General features: G+C 37.5%; 1 protein-coding gene across 2 annotated transcripts; it reads left to right on the top strand.

Annotated features, from left to right (window-relative positions):
• The first annotated feature begins 6,249 nt into the window (after positions 1-6,249).
• Positions 6,250-23,143, top strand: HAUS1 (HAUS augmin like complex subunit 1). 2 transcript variants are annotated; one of them, XM_072605227.1, is made up of 10 exons: positions 6,250-6,493; positions 7,749-7,923; positions 9,505-9,640; positions 10,480-10,614; positions 12,527-12,650; positions 16,647-16,712; positions 17,832-17,885; positions 19,912-19,983; positions 20,312-20,359; positions 22,857-23,143. In XM_072605227.1, the coding sequence occupies exons 1-10, from the start codon at positions 6,443-6,445 to the stop codon at positions 22,926-22,928; spliced, it is 933 nt and encodes a 310-aa protein (XP_072461328.1). In that variant the 5' UTR covers positions 6,250-6,442; the 3' UTR covers positions 22,929-23,143. The 2 variants fall into 2 exon arrangements, with proteins under 2 accessions (XP_072461328.1, XP_072461327.1); XM_072605226.1 differs by lacking the exon at positions 17,832-17,885 and having other exon boundaries at positions 6,286-6,493.
• The last annotated feature ends 999 nt before the right edge of the window (positions 23,144-24,142 follow it).

Below are 24,142 nucleotides of genomic sequence, written 5' to 3'. Positions count from 1 at the left end.
CCCCGCCCCCAGGCGTGACCTGGTCAGGGCACCGCATCTCTGGGGTTCAGTTTTGTCGCTAGGGAAATTCAAGTGGCCGAACTCTAGAGGCCCCCCAAGGTCCTTCCTGCTCCAGATCTTTACACCATCCCGCCTACCCTGTCCTTTCTGACGCCCTTTCCCTACACAAACTCCGCCCGTCCAGTGGATCGCCTGCTGGCGCTGCAGTCCAGAAGACTCCTCTTGGGTTCGAATGTGCTGTGTGACCCTGGGCAAGTCACTTCACTCTGCCTCAGTTTCCTCATCTGTAAAATGAGTTGGAGAAGGAAATGGCAAACCACTCCGGTATCTCTGCCAAGAAAACCCAAGAGTAAGACGGACAACAGGACACCAAACTTGACCTACCTCCACCAGATCACCAGGCCCCAACTTCCAAGCCTCTTTGACTCTCCATCTAGGGCTCTTTCCTATATCCCCATTTGCTCAGAAAACTTGAATGACACTTTATTACTTTGCTACATGATGTCCAAATTCCTTCCCTGGAAAGACGAACAGTCAGGCTAATAAATATCTTTTTGACCAAAGGAACTAATGAAGATCACAGAGAAATGACACATAAAATGTCTTATTGACACCTTTTGTTTCTATACCAGTATTCTTTCTGAGTAAAGTTTTCCCACCCTTAATAAAACACTCCCTTTTAACAAAGAAAATCAGTTAAACAACCCATAATGGCAACTGCCTCAGATAGCATGAACTAAACAGAACCTCTAGCCCACCACCTCTAAATCCAGGGAAGCAAAGTGTGTTTTGCATCATTGGTCCTCTGCATCCAAAAATGGTCATTGCAATAATGGCCCTTTGGGAGAAACAGTATAGTTATTTATATTTCATCTTTTTATGATCAATAATTAACTCAGTACTTTGAACATATAGGACCTTTGATGAATGTTTGATGAATTGAACTCACTTAAACCCTAACTCTAGAAATTACTTATGTTCCCTGACTTTAGCCACCTCATGTAATTTAGTAAAAGTCTTAAGATAGGTTTGACAGAAAGGAAATAAAACAATACATGGAAATTGAATGGTATATCATGGGAAAAGATGTAAAGGTTGTAGTAGAGGAAAGGTTTCATAGTTGCATTCTCTTCCCTTTCCCCTTCATCTTGCTTATCTGAAGCCTAGAGCCTTGAAAAAAGAAATCTACTTGAAGTTCTTTTGGATGAGAGGGTGCAAGCAAAGAAAGATGGGTATATAGCTTTAAAAGAAATTTGACAATCAGTCCATCTCACAGTATGCAGTGAAGGCATTGTACTGGAGGGTATTTCCTAGACCTTGTTCATACTTCATTACCTTTCAGAATGCAACAATGAAAAAGATAAAAGGGCTTTCTTGGTGACGAAAGAACAGAATAAGTGTTTACTGAACTAAAAGCAGCTGAATACAAATAATATGAAGATAAATCTTCATCTCATTATCTTTTCCCTAAACCCCTCCCTTCTTCCAGGGTTCCCTGTTACTATTGAGGGCAACAATATCCTCTCAGTCATACAGGCTAACAAACTAGGTGTCACCCTAGACTTCCTACAGTCTCTCATCTTCCATATCCAATCTATTGTCAAGTCCTGTCAAGTCCTTCAAAACATTTTTCACATATACTCTCCTCCCTTGTTACACTGCCACCACTCTGGTAGAGTCCCTCATCACTTTTAGCCTAGACTACTACAATAGCCAGGTTGGCCTCCCAGCTTCAAACCTTTTCCTCCTCCAGGCTATCCTCTACTCAGAGATGAAAATGATCTTCTATAAACACAGATCTGACAATGTCAAATCCCCAATCAATAAACTCTAGTGGCTCCCTATTACCTCTACGATAAAAATACAATTCTTTGGTTTTTAAATCCCTGATTATAGCCCTTTTCTAACTTTCCATTCTTCTTACACCTTACTGCCCTCTACCTCTCCCATCTAGTGACATTAGATTTCTTCTTTTAAACAAGACATTCCACCTCCTGACAGTACATTTTCAAATTCAATTTTGTTTTCAGTTTTGAATTCTCTCCCTCCTACTTTCTCCTTCCTCACTCATTGAGAAAGCAAGAAAAGCAAGACTCATTACAAATATATGTAGCCAAGCAAAAAACCAAAATACTCATATTAGCCACATCAAAAAAAATGTTTCAATCAGCACTATGAGTTTATCATTTCTCTATGTCAAGCCTGTACAACCTACAGCCTGTGGACTGAGAACTGCTTACCAGCCTCTGATAACCCAGGCCACTTGCAGCAAGCCAAAGGATTTTGGGTGGCCAGCAAAAAATGTAGAAGAAAACATCCTTTGTATGTAGAGGAAATCCTTTGGTTGCTGCAGGTTGTGTAGGCCTGCTCAGTGTATAGGTGGATCGAATGTTTCATCGTGAGTCCTCTGGAATTGTGGTTGGTTCTGTTGTGCTGATCAGAGTTGCTAAGTCTTTCAAAGCTGTTTGTTGTTATTGTATAAGTTGTTCTCTGTCTCCTTCACTGCATAAGTTCATACAAATCTTCCCAGATTTTTCTAAAACCAGCCCCTTCATCATTTCTTTTAGCACAGAAGAATACCACTGATGAGGGTTGGAAGGGGGGTTGAGAACCCCACCAAGACCAGAGTACCAGGGGCAGGTCACCTGGAATGAATTCACAGACTTGAGCATTCTTGAGGTCAAGGTAAAGCTTTACTATGTTTTTCAGAGGGCAAGAATTCTTAGGGAACCTGCAATTTGAATGGGATACAGGTAAAGTTTATATAGTATATTCTATAGTATAACATGTGCCAAGTGTGATGCCCAGGTGATTCAGGGTGGGATTAGGGAGTGGGTAAGGGGTGGTTAGTTCTTAAAGGAACAGGCACTTTTGGTATCTACTGCTCAGGTGTTTTACCCAGTGTTCATTAGGAAACAGTCCAAGGTGGGGCTACCTGGAAGTGTGGTTTTAAGCTTGAACCATCACTAAGTTAACTAATGGTCAGGACTGACTAAGGAATACTAGGCTGCTCTCATCAGTGTCTTGTTAGACAAGATAAATGTAAGGGAGTATACATATGTTTAAGATTAGGACACATATGATTGGTTAGTGAGTAGTAAATGTTGTTGTGACACACAGCCAACTCAGCCAGCACACAGCTGGTTCAAACTAATAAATTCTATAGGTGCAGCTGACTCCTGTAGCAGGAAGGGAGATAGTGGTTTTTGCTGGGGCAAGCTATTCTTGGACTGAAGAGAAGATAGTGTTTTGAGGCTAGGGAGAAATGTGATTTTTAAAGAGAAATGTGATTTTAGAATTAGGGTGCAAGCACAGGCACTCAAGCACCCCATCACCATTACATATATGTATGCATGTGTATGTATATATCTGTGTATATGTATGTATGAGAAAACGCCCTGTCCCAAAGCCCACTGGTATGGGATTCTCTCCTTATTGGTAGAGATGAATGCCCTGCCTTGCATTGGGGCACAGTGTAGTTGTGGAGAGGTGAGAGCTTCAATTTTCAGATAGTCCTAGTTTGGGGATTCATCAGTTGGGCATTCTTGACAAGATGGAAGGGGCTAACCAGGGGTGGGGAATGTGCCACATGTGACCCTACGACTAAAGGTCAAAGAGTTGCACTTGAGGCCTAGAGGCCCACATGTGGCCTCAAAGTCACATGTTCCCTACCTCTGGGCTAACCCCTTTAGTTTACTGAAGGAAAAGCTCTGGGAAGATATGAGAAGAGCAGGCAGTCTTCACCATGGCTCTATTCCCAGCTTGCTACTCTAGACTTCAGGAGTTTCCCCATCAGTGACACTCTCTGTCCCTCAATCTGCCCGATGTATATTTCATGTATTTCCATTTCTCTGATTTCTGTTTTGCTCTGATTTGGAATTTTTATTTTTATTATCTGTATGCGTTCATTGTGGAAATGGTTTAAGGTAGAAAAGGGTTTAAGCCTTAGATACACAACTTGGAATTCCCCCTTCCTCCAGAAATGACAAAGTGATCAAAATTTAGATAGAACCTGATCATATCCCTAGATGAACAATATTTAAAGAAGCAGATAGATACACTGCTAATCCAGTACCCCCTCTCTCTGAGGAGAGCAGAGTCAAAGCCTCTGGCCTTAACCTCTAGCTTCTCCTCCTGGAAGGAATGAAAGTCTCCCTTGGAGAAAGATAGGGGGAGAAAAGGCCAGAGATGTCTTTTCTGCCTCCCTTCAACGTACACAAAACAGCATCCTCAACACATGTGGAACCTCATCACAAAAGTGAGGCCCACACTCATAGTTTTCTATATATACATTGATGGGAATCCCCCCTCAATTTCTAATTTCTCATTCTTAGCCAATAGCTGTCATAAATATTTTTGTAACTATAAATCCTTTTCCTCTTTCTTTGATCTCTTTGGAGTATAGACCTATCTATGATATTTCTGGGTCAAAGAGTAGGCAGTTTAATAGTTTTGGGGGGCCATAATTGAAAGTACATTTCCACTCAATGTCTCTCCTGTCAGAAATGTCCTCCCTATTTATTTCCAACTCCCTACTTCCTTGGTTTCCTTCAAGTCTCAGTTAAAATCCTTCCCACAAGAAGACTTTCTTGGTCTCCCTTAATGGTAGTGCTTTCCCTCTGAGATTATCTCCAGATTGTCCTGTAGATACTTTGTTTGCGCATAGTTATTTGTGTATTGTCTCACCCATGAGATTGTTACCTCCTTGCAAGCAGGAACTATTTTTGCCTTTCTTTGTATCCCCAGCACTCAGAAGGATGCCTGGCACATTGTTGTTGGTTGCCTTGACATATCTGGAAATTTTACTGAGAGCTTATAAAAAGGGTAAAGGGAGAAAAAGCTGCAGAGATTTAATGGGGGAAACTAGAAGTTTAGAAATGAGCACAGAGATGCTGAGTGAAAGGAGCAGAACCAGGAGAACTTTATGCACAGCAACGACCACAGTGTGTGAGAGTTTTTTCTGGTAGACTTAGATTTTTGTAATAACACAAGAACTTCTTAAAAAAAAAAAATCCCAATGGTGGATCTCAAGGCAAAATGCCTTCCACACTCAGAGAGAGAAATATGGAAGTCACTCACATAATGTAGCAGATCATGTTTGTGTATGTGTGTTTGTGTATCATGTTCTGATTTGTTATACGATTTCTTTCATTTATCTTAGTCTGACTACATAGCATGACTATAGTGAAAATATACTCAATAGGAAAGTATATGTAGAATCTATACAGAATTGTATGCAGTTGTGGGGAGGGAGGGGGGTAGTGGGGGGTAGGTGGGGGGGGATAAAATCGCAATTGTATGGCAGTGATTGTTAAACATTAAAAAATAAAAATTAAAAAAAAATTTTAAATAAATTTAAAAACTTAAAAAAAGAAATAAAATGAAAAAGTAGTGTGCTTTAAAATAAAGAATGTAAACTCCTTGAGGGCAAGAAAAAAAAAAAAGAAATGAGCACAGAGAGTTATCTGTTCAGTTTTCCAGAAGTTCATGTATTATTGATTTCACATGGAACTAGAGCCTGCCATACAGGGAAATTCACAAAACAGAGCCTGCTCTCGGGGAGCATAGTAGACAATGGCCAGAGAGAGGGAGGGCTGGGAGGCAAAGTTGTTAACTGGGATCTGAAGGGTCCTACCACTGCAGCTCAGCGATCTTGTCCACCTCCCTCGTTTACCAGCGAAGAAACATGACTGGGTGAATTAGGCGATTTGCCTAAACTGAAGCGTTCACAGGCAATAAGCAGCATCGCGAGCAGGAAGCAGGATAGTGTTTTCTCTGAACTGGATTTTCAGCTTCCCCTCGTCATGGCTGATCTTCACCAAAATCTCACTGGTTAAGCCGAGCACAAAGAAGCGCGTTCTTTCTTTCCTTATTATTCATTTCGTTAAATATTTACTAATTACTGTTTATTTTTTGAGATCCAAATTCCGGCACCCGTTTTACACACTTGAGAAGGCAAGAAATAGAACTCAATTAATCGTGCATTGTAAGCCACGCCGAACATATTTCCGTATTAGCAAAACAAAACAAAAAACCTACACCTCCACAAAAAATGCGGGAAAAATAAAGTGAAAAGTGTATACACCGGTAGGAGGTGCAGGCTTTCCTAGGAGAAAAGGATTCCGGTGGAATAGTAACGAGAACGAAAAGAAAGACGACAAGGTTAGAGCAGATTAGAGTTCTGCGCATAAACTTCGGGAAGGACGTAGGCGGGACTTGAAATCCAGAACCATTTCCGGTGGCCCACGAAAGAACTACAACTCCCAGAAAGGCCTGTGGGGGCGGGGCACTTCGCCGGAAGAGTCTCGTGAGGCTTCTCCCCCGCCCTCCCAGGCGTGAGCGCCCTCTTGTTAAACTGGAAAGTTGGCCAGTTGGAGGCGGAGCGGGTGGCGCGGAGCGTCGCGGGCAGTGGCGGGAGCCGCGGACCCTTCGGGCGGAGACTATGGAGGAATCGGAGGAGGAGCGGAAGGAGGTGGAGGAAAAGGCTGAGAAGGTGACCGGGTGTGGGGGCCGGCTGTGTGGACCCCAGTCCCTAAACATGCACTGTCCTCTCCCCCAGTCCGGGATCTCCTCTGTCTGCGCTTCCCCCGCCCCCTCCCCCCTGCGAAGCCGTGCGCAGGCCTTCCCCGGCGATCTCCGTTTTCAGCAAGGGTAGGGGGAGAAAACGCAGCGGAGTCAGTTTAGTGAGGGTGAGCTTCTGCGAGCTTGGAAACGGGCGCAAGGATCCATCTGTTCATTCAACTCTTCGGGAGTCTTGTACGTGAGCAAGAAGAGATAATCTGGAGGGAAGACCCCCGCAGCCTAGGTTGTCCTAGAAAAGGAGGTCCTGGTGAATGGCTTGAGCGTCCCCAGCCACTCCAAAGGCTGGGAGGTGGGGCGTCGTGTCTAAGGAACCACTGTAACTGGATCACAGAGTGTAAGGAGGGCAGGGAACAACTGATTTGCCCAAGTTCACCCAGGTAATAAAGTAACAAGCAGAATCAGGATTTGAACTCAGATGCCCAGACTCAGGATATAGCATTCTTTTCACTGCATCTCTTTCCCTTTCCTCTCCTTTTTTCCTCCATTACTTTTGTCTAAGAGTTACACAGTGGTGGAGTGTTGGCTGCCTCCTCACTCAAAGCTTAGATAAAGAAAAGCATTACGGTTGTAGTTACATACAATTAATACATACATTCTATATACAATTTTCAAAGTAAGGTACAAAGTTTATTTCATTTGCTCACATGAGCTGGATGCTTGATGCAGGACCTTTTAAAAAAAGTAAGGAAATTGCTTTGTTGTAGGGTAGAACATATTCTTGGAGTTATGTGTTGGTTTGTTATTCCCTTTCCAGATTATTACTGGATATTGGATTCCTGAAATGAATGCTTAGTGTTAATAAAGTACACTGGAAACCTGTAGTACCTTTAGAGATACGTAGGTGACTTTTTCCCTTCTCTTTTATTGATATCCTGCTTGCTCTGTAGTTAAATAATGATGTACTTGAGTCAAGAAAACCTAAGGTGGAAGCCTGCCTCAGTCACTCATTAGTTGTGACCCTGGGCAGTTCACTTAGTCTCTCTCATTCTCAATTTATTTGTAAAATAAGGATAGTAATGGTGCTGACTTCACAGGGTGGTGAGGATCAAATATTAAATGTAAGTATGTAATGATTAAATGATAAAAAGTACTTTCCAAAGCTCGTGTACTATATAAATGTTAACTATTAAAATGTTTTTAATGTGGATGTTTCTTTCAATAACCAGATTGCCTCATGGTTGAAAAAGATTTTTGGTGATCAGCCCATTCCAAAATATGAGGTGAATCCACGGACCACAGATATCTTATATCACCTTTCAGAATGTAACAGAGCCCGAGACAGGGATGTCTCCTTGGTAATAGAAGACTTGAAACAGAAGGCAAGAGAATATAAATCAGAAGGTGAGTTTGACTCTGGAGTCTTCACTGATTTTTGTAAAATTAAATAAGCTTTATTCTTGTGTGAGATGCAGAGGAGTTAAATCATAGTACATTAGAATAGTTGTTAGAAGTCATTTGTCCAAAATCCTTATTTTATAGATGAGGAAACTGAGGTCCAGAAGGATTAGGTGGTTTATTCAGGATCATTTAGAGTTATGATAGTACTTGGATTTGAACCTAGTATTTCTGACTCCAAACTTTCTCTCTTTCCAGTGTACCGTTTCTCTCACTCTATAGACAATGTAGAAGTTACCTGGACTTCAAAACCCAGTTCAAATGCCAGCCCCTTCCAAAAATGCCTCTTGATCTCTTTGACTGTACACGATCTCTTGTTTCACAAAATTCTCTTGGCATTTTATACCTTCTTCGTGTACTGTTTAGCCTGTAATATTTTACGTTATTAGTTTGTGTATATGTTATCTCCCTAATTAGATGGGAAGCTTCTTGGGGCACAGATCATGTGTTATTCTTGGTATCACCCACATGACCTAGCATAGTGTTTTGTGAATAATGGAAGCCAGTTAGGATATTAATTGCCAGACTGTCTAATAATGATTATACAGATCTTGAGAATCTAGAGTCTTTTTAATATTTCTAAGTAAACCATCTCTTCTTACCTAGCTAGCTCGAGCAAGAAAGCTATGGTGTCAAAGCTGGGACTAAAGTAGGCCAAAACTTTTAGCTTGTAGATCACTAGTGTAGCCTTAATTGTCTAAACTCACAAGGCTATGTGACTCTAATAATGTACATGATAGTATTAACATGATCAATGTCTAATTATCTGTGGCTGGGGTAATGTAGCATAAAAATAAGTAAAAAGTACATAGATGATGCTTTTTTTTTTTATTTTGGGGGAAGGAATTAATAGGAAAGTTTGATTGAGGGAGCAAAAAACACAGACTTTTGGAGGCTTAAGTTTATTTTTCACTCACTGTGATAGAATTAGCTTCTCTGATCAAAGAAATGTTTGCTTGTTTGTTTGTTTTCAAGGAAATGTTACCATTAACACCAGAATACTCAATCACGTGATTCCAACTTTACTGGGAAAAATATTATTTGACTGATTTGATTAGTTAAAATGTTAGATCCAGTAGTCCCATGTTCATACATCAGTTTTTTTTATTATATCTAGTGGCAACTAGATAGTGCAAGTGGATAGAGTACCAGGCCTGACATCAGGAAGACTTGAGTTCATATTTGGCCTAACACATTTATTAGCTCTCTGTCTCTGGGCAAATCACTTAAGTCTCTGTTTGCCTCAGTTTTCTCTAGGGATAATAATAGTACCTGCCTTCTAGGGTTATTGTCAGTATTACATAATATATGTAAAATGCTTAGTATAATACCTGGTACATAATAGGTTCTATATCATAAATGTTCAATATTTACTACTTGTGAAAATGTAAGGGTTACTGTCAGAATGTACCTGAAGTGCTTAAAAGAGATGGTAGAAATGCAGGAATAATCAATTGAGTTGATTTAGATTCATGATTTACAATAGTTGTGCTATTCATTATGAGATTTTTTTTTTTAATCTTTCAGCCAAATATCTCCAAGATTTTCTCATGGAAAGTGTCAATCTGTCTTTCACCAGTCTCTCCAGTATTGGAAACAGCTATCTTAATGCTTTAGTTGACAGTGCACTAGTGCTTGAAACAAAGGATACCTCCCTAGCTAGGTAAGTCAGTTGTAATACCTGCCAATGAATTGCCCCAGAAGGTATTGGTTTAGTGACTTTTTCATTCTAAGAAGTATTCAGTTTAGAATAATGATGGTACAGGCTAAAAAATTAGTTTGGTCAAATATTTATTTTCCATGAGCTAATGAAAGGGTACATTAGTTCAAATTAATATAGGGCATTAGATGATTCATAAATTATGTAGTAACTTTTTTTCCGTCCCAGGACCAAACATCATTTTTTTAGCCCTGTTTATTTCATTTAATTTCAGCAAACATTTGGATGACTTTCATGTCTTATTATTTGGAAGGAGATTATGGAGTGCTGACTTTGTTCCCTAAAAACAATAAGAAAAGCAGCAGATTAGGTGACCTTGGGTCCATGGTTGAAGGTTCTTGGCCTCCAAGCTCTCCTTCCTCTGTTACTTTTCCAAGTGGGAGGGAGCTCCACACTTCATCCATTGAGCATATGTGCATGCCTAAGCACCTAGAGAGTGGTATGTATGTGTATGTGTGTTCAGATTATAAGAATCCATGCAGGGTTAATTTTCAAAATGAGTACTTCACAGGTAGGTGATTGATAGTTAACATAATAACACATTTATGGCGTACTTTAAGGTTTATAAAAGAAAAGTGAAGTTCGGAGAGGTTAGGTGACTTTGCCAGTGTCACACAGCTGGAAGTTATCAACACATTAAGTGATACTCAGGTCTTTTGACTTGAAAAGGTGTTCTTTTTATTTGGGCCAAAGGGATTTTTAGAAATAAGAAGTAATTATATGGTTGTTGGTCCCTGTGGAGCATCAAATGTCCGGTTATGTGATCAGATTTTTGTCTTTAGTTTTATCCCTGCAGTGAATAGTTTGGCTGCTGATCTTTTTCGCACCAAAGCCAGAAACGAAGACATGGAGATGGAATTGAGCAAACTGGGAAAAAATCTAACTGCAACTCTAATACTAGAAAAATGTCTAAGAGAGTGAGTAAATGAGGAGAAATAGTGGCTGTCTTCATTGGTAAAGGCAGAGTGGAATATTGTGCAGTCACTGATTTGGGGCAAGTTTGTATGATTTAGAGCTGCCATGTCCTAGTATATGTTTGCCCATTTTTCCGTGTATTTACTTTCTTCCTTGTTAACATGCGTTTTCTTTTAAACCCTAATTGGTGGACTTAGGGACTTGGAGGTGTTAAGGGACAGAGAATTCTGTTTACACGTGCAATAGTATTTTTGTGAACATGTGCTTTTAAAAAAAAAGTATGTTTTTAGGGTTTGTTGTTTTTTTTTTTTACATTACCATAATTTCTACCAGTCTTCCTTCCTTTTCTCTTCCCAAGAGCCATCCCATGTAACAAAAAGTATCTTTTAAAGACCAAAACAATAAAAAAGACAGAGGAGGGGAAATCAACATAACAGATCAGTACATTGAAAAAGTCTGAAATATGTCAATGTATAACATTTGAGAAACGCCCACCTTTGCAAAGCCATGGAATGAGGGTGTCATCATATCTCTTTTTTTTTTTTTGAGCCATACTTGTTTTTTGTAGCATTCACTTTTGATTTGGGGTGGCGGGGGGGGGGGGGGTTCTTTCTGTTTACGTTATTATAGTCATTGCATATATTGTTTTCTTGGCTTTGCTTACTTTACTGTGCCTCAGTTCATGTAGATCTTGCCTTTTTTTTGTTTTTATTACATTTGTTGTTTCTCCCAGCACAGAAATATTCCATTATATTCATATACTACAGTTTGTTTAGCAATTTCCAAATTGATAAGCATTTACTTTATTTCCAGTTCATTATTTTCACAAAAAACATGCTGTGGAGGCATGTGTGCTTTATTCTCTCTGGATATATACTCATAGGGTACCTCCTGGCCCTGTCAGTGTGATAGATTCTTGTAATTTTTAGAGTTGGAAGAAACCTTCGAGATCATTGAATTTAACCCTCAAATTTTTACAGAAGAGAAAATGGGCCTGGAGAAGGAAAACAGTTTGTTCAGTCACATAGCAAATTGGTGGTAGTATCTTTAATTCTTTTTCTCTTTGAACAGAAGCAGGGAGAAGGTGAGAGAGAGAGAGAGAAACATTTTGCATATGCAAAATACACAAAAAAGTTGAGGTTAACTTATAAAATCATTCACAATGTCTTGTATATAAGACATTTAATAAAGGATTGACAGTTAATAGATTGAACCTTCATTATTTACTTAGCTAAAGAATAGCTAATCATATGTGATAATTAAATGATATTGTCATTCTTTCCCATCCTTATAAACTATACTAGAACAGAAATCTATTATAGTCTTAAACAGTCCACATGTCAAATATTCTTGTATTTAGAATTGTTTACTTGTTTGAAAGATAATTTTATCTAATGCAGCCCATTAATTCCTTCAACTAATAACACTGGGATTTCTTAATTTTGATAATAAAGAAATGAAACACTAATAAAATAGTATAGCTTTTTCCAAAAATAAATAAAAAACAGTTGTTTCAGGATCTCTCTTTCCAATTCTGTACACTGTTGTCATGATATTGGAGAAGTATAATTCACAATAGGTTGCATTAAAAATTAATTTCAAAGTAGCTTTGGAATGAATTTCATGACTTTTAGGGGACAGCAGATTTACTTTCCTAAGTATGTTTGATATGTTATTAATCTTTATTTGAATTCTCTGAGCAAAAACCAAGTGGCATTGTGGAGGAGGCAGCCAACAGTTTGTTGCATGGCTAGAGAAAGCCAGCTTTGGATCTAAAATTACTACATATAGTCAACAAAATAGGTATTCCACAAATGGATAATAGAAAGTTGCATATAAAAACTAGGATTGCTGTTCAGGGCTTTTAAAAATATATATAATGCATTCAGATGAAAGAAACTTTGTCTTTTAAAGGGACCTCAAGAAAGCAGAATTACATCTTTCTACGGAAAAAGCCAAAGTTGACAGTCGAATTTCGAATATAGATTTTCTAAAGGCCAAATCTGATGACCTCAGGTTAAGAATCAAAGCTGCAGAGGTTTGTATGAAGCACTGAATCTAATCAATTTTATGCTATGATTTTATTTCCTTGAGAATTTCAGACTTTAGGGTAGTAGGGTACTAAGAGTCTGAAGATTTCTGCTCAGAAGAAAATAATTTTAAAAAAAATTCATTCGAACATGGCACCGAAAGTTTATAAAGGACTTTCCACACAACAACCATGTGAGATAGGGAGTAACTCCTTGGTGGGCAGTGGGGGAAAAGGACACTGGACCTGTAATTTTATTGCTTTAGGGAACTCCCAGTGAGCAAACTCTCTACCCAATGAAGATTGGCCCCTGCTGTGTAACTTATGGCTTTAGGGGTACCTAAAGTTATGATGTCTTCAGGGTCAAATTTCCAGTCAATATGTGTTAAAGACAGGACATGAATTCAGATCTTCCTGATTGGGGCTGACTGTATTCTTAATACCTCTCATCCCTATTTTAAAGATGAGAAAACTGAGGCTCAGAAAGGTTAAACATCTTGCCTAAGGTAATAAAGTCTAGGGACCTCAGAAGGTATCTGGATAACTCATACATGCAGCATGCCCTCTTCAACATACCTAAGTGGTCATCTAGCATTTACTTGAAGAGGCAGGCCATTTTACTTTGGGATAGCTCTGTTTGGAAGTTATTGTTGACATCACAACTAATATACCTCTCTCTGTGACTTCCCATTCATTGCTCTGAGGCCAACCAGAAAAAGTTCAATATCTCTTCTATATGACAGATCTTCAGATGCTTGAAGACTGCTGTCATGTCCCCATTAAGCCTTTTTCTTGTTTCTGTGGTTTCTCCAGCTGATCGTTACATGGCATACTCATGAGGTCCTCCACTATCTTGATTACCTTGTAGATGCTCACAAGCTTATCAGCTTGCTTCCTAAAATGTAGAACCCAGAAATAAAAATAGTACTTTGAATGGAATTTGACCAAGACAGAGTATAGCTGGACTGTTGCCTCTTATTTTGAACAGTATGTATTTCCATGAAGCCAAAGATTGTTATTAGAATTTTTGGTTTCCATTTCAGATTGTAGTCCACTAAAATCCCCATAACTTTTTCAGACTGACTAGCTGGCCATGGTACTCTCATCTTGTACTCTTCAGGACATCTTGATTTGAAAATGATTTTTTTGAGTCCAACTACAAGATAATATTTATTCCTGCTAAATCACATTTTATTAGATAAATCTATCATTTCAAACCATTATAGTTTTGGATCATATCTATCATTCATTCAGTATTTGTTCCTAACTTTATGTCATCTGGAGATTTGATATACATTCCACTTATGCCTTTATTCAAATCATTGATAAAAATAGTAAACATCTGAGGGCCAAGAACAGATTCCTGAGGGATCTACTGAGGCACAGATCTTCCAGTCAGGCAGTGATTCATTATTTATTTGACTGATTTCAGTCAAACATTTCTTACAAGTGTACTGTATCCCAAGCATTCTTGTAAGTGCTTGGAAATTTTATTTTAAAAGGCAAGAATAGTCTGTCTTGAAGAAGTTTGAATTCTAATATATGCTACAAATACCTAACAAAATTATATTCAGAGTAAATATAAGGCAACCTGAGAGGAAAGACACTAATAGGCCTGTATGAGTATGGGAGCTGCCAGTGCAAATGCATGAAGATAAGAGAGTGCATTGTGTATATGGAACAGCCAGTGTGCCTAGACCATAGAATGTGTGGAATGGAATATAATGTGTAAAGTTTGGGAAGAGAAAAAGGGGCCAGATGACCTGTAGAGCACTTTAAATGACAAAAGGTATTTATATTTGTACTTAGAGGTAATAGGGAGCCATTGGAGGTCATTAAATTGGGGGGCTAACATGATCAGATATCTGAACTAAAATAAAATTAGAAGCTAAATTGCTAAGAGTTTAGGAGAATGGAAAGAAACTTGAGGCACAGATATTTGATGATAGAGGGGATAATTGAGTTTAGACAATGTGCTGTATATATGACAGGGTGTGTTTATAGGCAGCAGGAAAGGAACAAGCAGCTAAGAGGAGATTTAAAGTTAGTGAAAGAGGAGGTAGTATTGGGGGCAATCTCCTGGAAAAGATGAGAGGATATGGGATTAAGGACATACGGATTGGAATTGGCCTTGTTAGGGAGAACAGTTACCTCACAAGCAGAGGTGGCAGTAATATAGGAGAGAATGGGGGACGATTTTAAGGGGTAATGAGATGTATTATGAGATTCATTTTTGCTTAGTAAAAGGTCCTTAGTTGAGGTCCTCAACTAAAAAAGTGGGTGAGAATAAAAGAGTAGATTTGAAGTAGCTACTTTTTGAAAAGAGGACAAGGATTTGCCTTGTTGTAGTGAGGGCCTCACTGAGATCAGGTAAAATAGATGAGTGGTAGGTCCAATTAGCTCAGTTACATAACTTTTACCAGCTCTGTAAAGCAGCATTTAGGGAGCTACATGATTCAGTGGATAGAGCATTGGGCCTGGAGTCAGAAAGACTGAATTAATATATAGTTGTGTGACCCTGGACAGGTCACTTAATCTCTGCCTTAATCCATTGGAGAAGGAAATGGCAAACCACTCCAGTATCTTTGCCAAGAAAACCCCATAATGGGGTCACAAAGAGTTGAAAATGGTTGAACGATAAAAAACACCATTTAAGGACTAGAGTAAGTGGAGCAAATATTCCTGGGTTGTTTGATAAGATGTATGCAGTGATAGAAAAGGGCAGAAAGGAATTCAAGACTAGATGATAATCAAGCTATTAAAAATCAGGGCCACCTGGGGAGGAAAGTGAAGCCAGGTACCAACACTAACAAATTAACTTTGACCTATCAAAAATAGAGAAAAGGTGATGTTCTTCAAATTCAATGCAATTTTTGCTAATACTGTACTATAGTTTCCTTTCCTACTGTTGTTTTAACATGGAAATTTTGATGTAAGAATCATGAGTAGAGTATTTTCTCTCTTTTTTTGAGGTTTTTCATTTATTTTAAATTGTAAATGAAAGTAGTGATGACTCAGCCTTTCTCTCATTATTGATACTTAAATGATCCTACTTATGTTAAATAGTGCCTTCTCTTGGTTTTGAATTGATCTCTTGGCCTTTTATGAACTTAATTTGGTAGGCCCCACCAAAACCTGAAAAGAAACACTTCCCAGAAGTGAGTGGCTGGGCCTTTTCAAAGATTCCTTGGCTCTTCCAAGTTAACTATTTTGTTTGGTGTTTGTAAGGTTTTATATTTGGTTTAGCCCATGAAATCAGTAAATACAAGAAGAACAGGTAGACCCTCCTAAGTGTAGATAACTGAAATGGAAAAGACTTAGGTTTCTTGTTCACCTCCATCGCACTTTAAATGTTCCTTGGTACATTTACCCTGCTTACTTAGTGAATTATTTTTAAATTGTGACAATGTAACAAACTCACTGGTTACCCTCAGGGATTAATCAGATTAATAGTTATTTCCAGATTTGCTTTATTTAGAACCCTGTTTTTCATATTCATGATTTTTCAAGTTTATTTTCTCAGTATTCCTATTATTTTCATTTAGGACACTTGCCTTTATCAGTCCATAGCATGGATCACTGTTTATCTGCTAGATGTCCTCTTTATCAAATACTGAAGAAATTCTTACTGAGTTCTTAGTAGGGGACTCCTTGTGGGCATTGTTTTTCATTAATGGATTTGAGCCATGAGGTACATCTTTATTATTATCTTTCCCTGATAGGTTCCTTAAAGCAGTGGAATTTTCATTATCACTAATTTTCCTTTATGGCACGGAATCTCATTATAGGAGCTGTTCTTTATGTTAGTAAATACTGTGTCATATATATTAGAGTGTATATTATTAATGAATAGATAAAGGTACTTGAATGTATGAATAGGGTACTGCTTTTGGCTCTGGTATATAGCTTAAATTTATTAAAGCTTATGCTACTAAAATTTATTGCAGCATCTTCAATTGGAAAATAATTGTTAGGAATTTTAGGTTCTTTGTTTTTGTTTTATAGGAGCAACTTTCAGCTCGAGGTATGGATGCTTCTCTGTCTCATCAGTCATTGATGGCACTTTCAGAGGTGAGCTGCTTTTAACCTAACCAAATCTTCTGTTTCTTGAATAATCTAAGAATTTAACATGACCCTTAAAAACCTGTTACTTGATTTGAATGAAACTTGATTTCTTTTGAAATACTGTTTATTTTTGCTTTCTTTTAAAACAAATAAGACTTTTAAAAAAGATATATAACTCTTACTTCTGAATGACTTTGCCCTGGCAGCTGATAAGTGTTGTCTCTTGTAAGAAAAAAGTGTGTTCAAGCAAAACAAATACACGTCTGTGTATGAAAACATATGCCTCATTCTGTACTTATTTAGGTCAGTGCTTCTCAAAGATCATGAAATCATGACTGTTGGGATCTCTGGAAGAATGTAGATTGGGTTGTCCCCCATTCCCTATGTTTCTGATGGGACTGTCTCTAGAGAATGCATCGTTATTTCTATACTTAGTACCTCTCAGCTCTGTCTGTATTCTAAAGCCTTTTCTTCTTCTCAAGTTGTGCAGATTAATGCCTTCTCTCTGTTTCTCTAAATAGTTCATAACAATTCTCAAGGGAAGAAATTCAATCAACCTATAGTATGAAAAAAATATTCAGAGTTTCTAACAATTTAGAGATATGCAAATTAAAGCCACTCTGAGGTTCCACCCTATACCCATTAGATTGGCAAAATTGACAAAAAATGGGAAATAACAAATATTGGAGGGGATGCTGGCAAACAGATATATTGTTGATGGAGCTGTGAAAGGGTACAACCATTCTGGAAGACAATTTGAAACCAAAAGTTACTGTATATACCTTTCAACCCAGTGATACCACTACTAGATCCCCTAAAAGATCAAAGAAAAATGAAAAGTCATAAAAATACTGTATTTGGACACTACTGGGTATGAACAAAATAAAAGGAACTTTTTTTTAAAGGTAGTTGTGATTTTTTCATTTTAAAAAATGAGTTAGACTTTAATATTTTAAACTGTAGCCAAAAGGGAAAGAATTTTGTAATATTTTATAGTTCACATAGACACTTTATCTTCCTATTTTTGTTTTAATAAGTTTTATTCCTGAAAGTTAATTCTGGTGTAATGACCTTCATTAACCTGAAGAAGAAATGAAAAAATGCACTCCTCTCCCTTCTTTACAGAGGTGCAAGACTATGGAAACATTGTATTTACTGTCAGACTCCATGGAAATGTTGGTTAGTTTTGTTGAACTCTTCAGACGTTTCAGCTCTTTTTATTCTTTGTTATAAGAGATGTCTCACTTGCGTGGGGAGTGGGGTTATATTTGGAAATGAAGGGGATATAAAAATAAAAGGCTTTAATAGTAATTTTAAAAAAGGAAAATGTTGCTTCTAACTGCATTATAAAAATAAGCGCTTTTCCTGTACTATTTTTAAAAGTTTTATTGATTTCTTTTGTTTATCCTTCACAATAATTTTTAGTCTTTGTATAGAAATGGAAATGCTGATTGTTTTGGTGTTTGTCAAGTTCTTAGTAACAACAACAAAAAAAAATTTTCTGACCATGTCTGATATGGCAGTAAAGTTGCCCCCTCCCGCCAGCATGGAGGAGAGCTAGAATTTTGATTACCAAATATCCCAAAACCATTGGAGATAAAAGGATTTAGGAGTAGAAGAGGGTAAAGGAAGGGAAAAAACAGCATTTATCTAGCACCTACTATGAGCTAGGCCTTGTGCTACATAAGCATATTACAAATACTATCTCATTTGATCCTTCTAACAACTCTACATTTTATTGTCCCCATTTTAGAGGAAAATGAAGCAAAGAGAGCATTAAATTACTTGCTCAGGGTCACACAGCTAATAAGTTTGAAGCTGGATTTGAACTTAGAAGTCTTCCACACTCCACGACCAGAGTTTTATGTGCTGTGCCACTTAGCTACTTTTGTTCCACCTAGCTGTTTTGGAATTGTCTCATGACTGATTCTCCATGTTTCATTTTTTCAGTATAGTCGTCTTGTTTTTGAGTGACAGAATGCAAACTATCTGACTGAGATCTTTGGTCCTCTTTGTATCTACTTATCTGTGTATTTTTATTATAACTTTTTGTTATTGCTATTTTTGTTTACTCTTTACAGTATATTTTTTTGATGAGATCATCTTTGAATGCTAATATTATTAACATGTCAATATTTGTCCTATTCTCTTTATTTCTTCTTTGAAGTTACATTAATATTGTGCATTTCTTTACTCTTTGTTTTGCTGTTAATAGACTGGGATTGATTTTATTTATTGTTATTTTAAAAAATGTTTTATTGATGCTTTTTAAATCATCACTGTTGTTTCCCAGTCTCTCTCTCAATCTCCATGCAACCCTCCCTCCTAACAAAGAAGTATGGTTAAATGAAATAAACCAACACATTCTTCATGCCTGGTAATGTGTCCCACTTTCTGTACCTATTCAGTCTTCTGGAGTCAAGATTGGTTATTGCATTGAACAGACGGAGTTTTGACATATCTCAGTGTTATATTTTACCACATAGCAGCCTTTATTTTGCTCTCTTCTCTCTGTGTCAATTTATACAAGTTTTCTCAAGTTTTTCTCAATTTTTCGTACTCTCCTTGTAATAGTATGCCATTACATTCATATACCACAAATTGTTTAATTCTTCCTGCAAGTGATGGACATCTACTTCATTTTCACTTTTTTGCTATGCTTAGTTTATGTTTTCAACTCTAAAGACTAACTTTCTCTCTCTCTCTCTCTCTCTCTCTCTCTCTCTCTCTCTCTCTCTCCCTCTCTCTCCCTCTCTCTCCCTCTCTCTCTCTCTCTCTCTCTCTCTCTCTCTCTCTCTCTCTCTCCTCTCCCTCTCCCTCTCCCTCCCTCCCTCCCTTCCCTCCTACCTATTTTTGTATGCGTGTGTCTTGCAGCTCTTGTAAACCTTAGCTGTCTTTTTATTTTCCAGTTTGATTACTTGGCACTGAAGTTGATACTTCCTAGATACCATATAATTGAGATTTTGGCTATTTCCCTCATTGCATTCCTTTTTCAGATTATATAGTCAATGTGTGGCTTCTATTCTCTTTTAATGTTGGATGTATAGGTTTCCTCTTTTAAACTATTTGTAAAATTGCTATTTTCATTGGTAGTTTTTCTTCTCCACTTACTTTTGAAACTTGGTTATACTGGCTGTTTTTTTGAACTTTAAATGTCATTATCAATCTGTTGCTTTTTGGTAACTTGGTTCTGTTAATTCCTTAGAAACTGGCTGAACTAAAACAACAGACAGCACCTTTGAAGAAGAAATTGGAATCTTATTTAGACTTAATGCCGGTATTTATTACAATGTGTCATGACCATAAAAAATGTTTCATGTCCCAAAGCAATCTTAGAAATAATGGGCATATTTCTGGGAGTTTAGTTTCACTACCACAATCTTCTGTTGGGGAAGTACATGTGTTTCCCATTTAGTTAAACCACTGTTGTCTCTTAACTTTGTATGTTTTCTGAGCATACTCACTGTTTCTTTTGAAGAAGATTCATAATAATAAAAAAAAAATTCCCACAGTTTTACTTGTTTAAAGAAACCATGTTAAGATTTACCTGTATCTTGACAAATTCCCTGTTATCTCATGTGTACCTTTTTTTCCCTCTTTAAAAGAATCCGTCTCTTGCTCAAGTGAAAATAGAAGAAGCAAAGCGAGAACTGGTATGTAACAATTCAATCTGTAATTGTGGCACCTTAGTGTTCAATAAAGTTTCCTTTGAGCAGTTCCCCCCCTCCCCCCACATGTTCTTTGTTCATTCAGCAAACTTTTGTTGAGCAACTATGTCACTGTACTTGATGCTAAGGGAGATACAAGGATAATTATAAGATGAATGGTTTGTAGATTTAGAGCTCGAAGGGGCCTTAGAGGTCATTAAGTCCAACTTCCTCATTTTACTGATAGGAAACTAAGGCATAGAGAGGGGAAAAGACTTGGTTAAGGTTACATAGCTAATAAGTATTTGAGGCAGGATTTGATTCTCCCTGACTCTTGCTAAGTTCAGTTTCCCTGTCCATTATGCCATGTTACCTTCAAGAAGTTTATGATCTAATACTCAACTGTGATACAAGGTATGAGTAAATTATAGGTTTTTGTAGTGCGTTTTTTCTTAAACTGTACTGCAAGGACTGACACACCACAAGTTTGTTTTTAAATGAACTTTCTGTTGTTTATTAATAGGCATTAAAAGTAATTTTAGAAGATTTTACTAAAAGGGTTCTGCCAAAGTTTTGTTTAAACTGAAGGATCCTACTACTATGGAAAAGTTGGAGAACAGTTGGTATACTGGATAGGAATCTGGACTTGGAGTCAGAAAGACCTGAGGCACATCCTGCCTCAGATATATACCAGCTACATGACCCTGGAGACCAATCACTTAAACTTAGATTCTAGTAAACCTAGCAAAGTAATTTCTTCATCTATAAAATGAAGGAGTTAAACTAAATAGTCACTAAGGCCCCTGCTGACTCTAAACCCGTAATTATTTGATCCTATGAAAGTACCATTTGTTGCAAAGAAAGAGAGCCAGCCCACTTCTGATTGAGAACATCAGAGAAGACTTAATGGAGGATGAACTGACCATTGGAGAATATGTGTGATTTTTAATAGGTAAAGATAGGGAAATATGAGGAAAGGTATCAAAAGCATAGGGAATGGCAGGAGCTAAGGCCAGAGGTGGAGAAAGTGCAATTCAGTTTACCTTGAACGTGACATAATATGAGACTGCTCCTTCCTTACTCCTCATTTTCCCTCATTCCGTATGGCCAGTCATTACCAAGTTATCTTGTTTCTCCTTTCACTACTCCTTTCCTAGTCCACAGCCTCTTTTCTCTTTATGCAGTGGCTACCATGGTTCAGGCCTTCATCATTTCTCACTTGTACTAGCTTGTTCTTTGTTGTGTTGGGCAGCTAGATGGCCGAGGAGACAGAGCACCAGGCCTGGAGTCAAGAAATTCTGAGCTTATGTCCCAGCTCAGACATTTACTAGTTGTGTGACCCTGGGCAAGTCATCTAACTTTGTTTGCCTCAGTTTCCTCATCTGTAAAACTGGGGATAATATTAGCACCTATCTCCCAGGGTTGTTGTGAGACTCAAATGAGATCATATTTATGAAGTGCTTAGTACAGAGACCGGCACATAGTGGGTGGTATATAAATGTCAGCTATCATCATCATTATCATCTCCTCCTTAATTAAGGTCTCCCTGCCTCAAATTTTCCCACTTTCCATTCCATCCTCTACATAATTGTCAAAGTGAGATTCCTGAAGCACAGATGTGATTGTCAGTCCACTGCTCAAAAGGCTCCAGAAGATGGATTCCTGTTGCTTTTAGGATTAAACACAAACTTCTCTGATTGTCCTTTAAAGCCATTAATCTAACTCCACCCTACCTTTATAGAGTTCTTTTACATTAATTACTCTTTTTCACACTATGCTGTGATCCAGTCAAACTAGCCTACTTGCTGTTAGTCACACATGACATTCCATAACACATCTCCTTGCCCTTTTGGAATGCTGTTCTTCTTAGAGAATGATGAAAATGGGAGGAGGTGAAGATGTAGACTCTTTGAGAAAGATGCTGATCATTGAGGAAGGTGGGAATGTGACATGGTGACAACAGTAAGGGTAGGAAGAGGTGGTATAAATAGGAGGCATGAATTTCAAAATAATTTTAATCGATGATGGCACATTTGTGGTCTGGAAATACCAGTGAGAAATGGGTTATATGAATTCCTCCTGGGAGGTTATGGAGTGGAAGCAAAAACATCCTCCATGAGAGAGGTTTATAAGGGAAATGTGGTTTCACCATAGGAAAGGTAGTTTTCAGTAAGAACCAGAAGGTTAAAGAAGTGCTTGTTAAAAATTTCAAGGATACATAGCTCACAATAAAGTGAGTATTATTGTTAATATTAATTTGTTGTTAATTGTTACTGTTATTGTTAATATTTATTCATTTCTAACATCCTACATACATTCTAAAGCTTTGAGGGGCAGATAGATCAGGAAATGTCTGGAAATATTCATGTTATTTGGAATACCAGAACTTAATGTATTTTTTTTCTTAACTTTGTTTGGTTTGAAATGATTAGAGAGGAGTAAAGATAGGAAATTAAAACAGATATTCAGGAATCCTATGTAATGAAATACTTTCTTTCTTTAGAATTTTGTGGATGCTGAGCTTACAAAGAAGGTAGACATGATGGAATTGTTACCAGATCAAAGTAAGCGTTGACTTACTTAAAAAATTAAAATGAATGGAAAAGGACTTAAAATTTTTGCGTGTATTTTCTGTCTTCGTCCCCTGATCCCTTATTCCTGTGTTCTTTGTGTGAAATAATAGTGTCCTTATTTATAAAAAAAAAAAAAAGAATTTCCCATATGTATTGCTTTTTTGTATCCAAATACATATTTCTTTAAAATGAAAATAAATTGTTACCTTGGTTGTCAGTTTTCTATGCTGATGTGCGGTTCAGAGGTTTGATATCCTTTATTTCATCCACTAGGTAAATATTATAGTAACTGTCATCTTTCCCCTTAAATAAATTGCTTCAACAGAAATGAAAACCAAGAATTATCTAAATAGATGTGATGGCATCCAGAGAAAGAACTCGGAGTCTGAATGCAGATGGAAGCATACTATTTGCTCTTCTCTCTTTTGCTGTTTTGTTTTCTTTCTTCTTTCTCGTGATTCCTCCCATTAGTTCTAATTCTTCTTTACATCATAATTGATGTGAAAATATGTTTAATATGAATGCATAAGTAGAACATATATCAGATTGCATGCTGTCTTGGGGAGGAGGAGAAAATTTGAAACTCAAAATCTTTTGGAAGTGAATATTGAAAACTAAAACTAAATTAATTTTAAAAAATAGATGTGATGGGAGGATACAAAAGTATCTATACTTCAAATGCAAGTAGCCTTCCTGTGCAAGGTTCCTACCTGCAAAGAGTCTATAATCTTGAGAAAAGAACAAGGTATATACTAGAGAAACTACTAGAGAATAATATGACAAAGTATACTAACTTACAGGTGATAAGTTAGAAGTTCTGTACAAGTTCTGAGAAATGAGAGGTCATTGTAGACACACTTGGTGAGGGAAGGCTTCCATGAAAGAAGGTAGGGCTTGAGCTTTAGTGGTTGATGAGAATTTGGGTGGGCTTCAAGATTTCAGCCAGAGGGAGGAGAGCATAAATATGCTGTATTTAGTGGAGAGAAGGAACAATGAAGAGACCTAGCCTAGATTCCAGCTTAATTCTAAGGAACTATATTCATTCAAGACACTCTTAAGCGTAACTAATTATGCTCAATACATCTGGTTATTAATTTGGTTAGCTGGTAGTTTGGTAATTATTAGATTAATTTGATTTCTCTGGCTTTATATCTGACTCTTTGTATTTTACACTGATACATATTTGTCTCATTTTGTTGTATAGCCTTGCTGATTA

This window comes from Notamacropus eugenii, chromosome 4 (genome assembly GCF_028372415.1).
Source record: "Notamacropus eugenii isolate mMacEug1 chromosome 4, mMacEug1.pri_v2, whole genome shotgun sequence".
NCBI classification, from domain to species: Eukaryota; Metazoa; Chordata; class Mammalia; order Diprotodontia; family Macropodidae; genus Notamacropus; species Notamacropus eugenii.
This window is presented reverse-complemented; position numbering and strand designations above follow the sequence as displayed.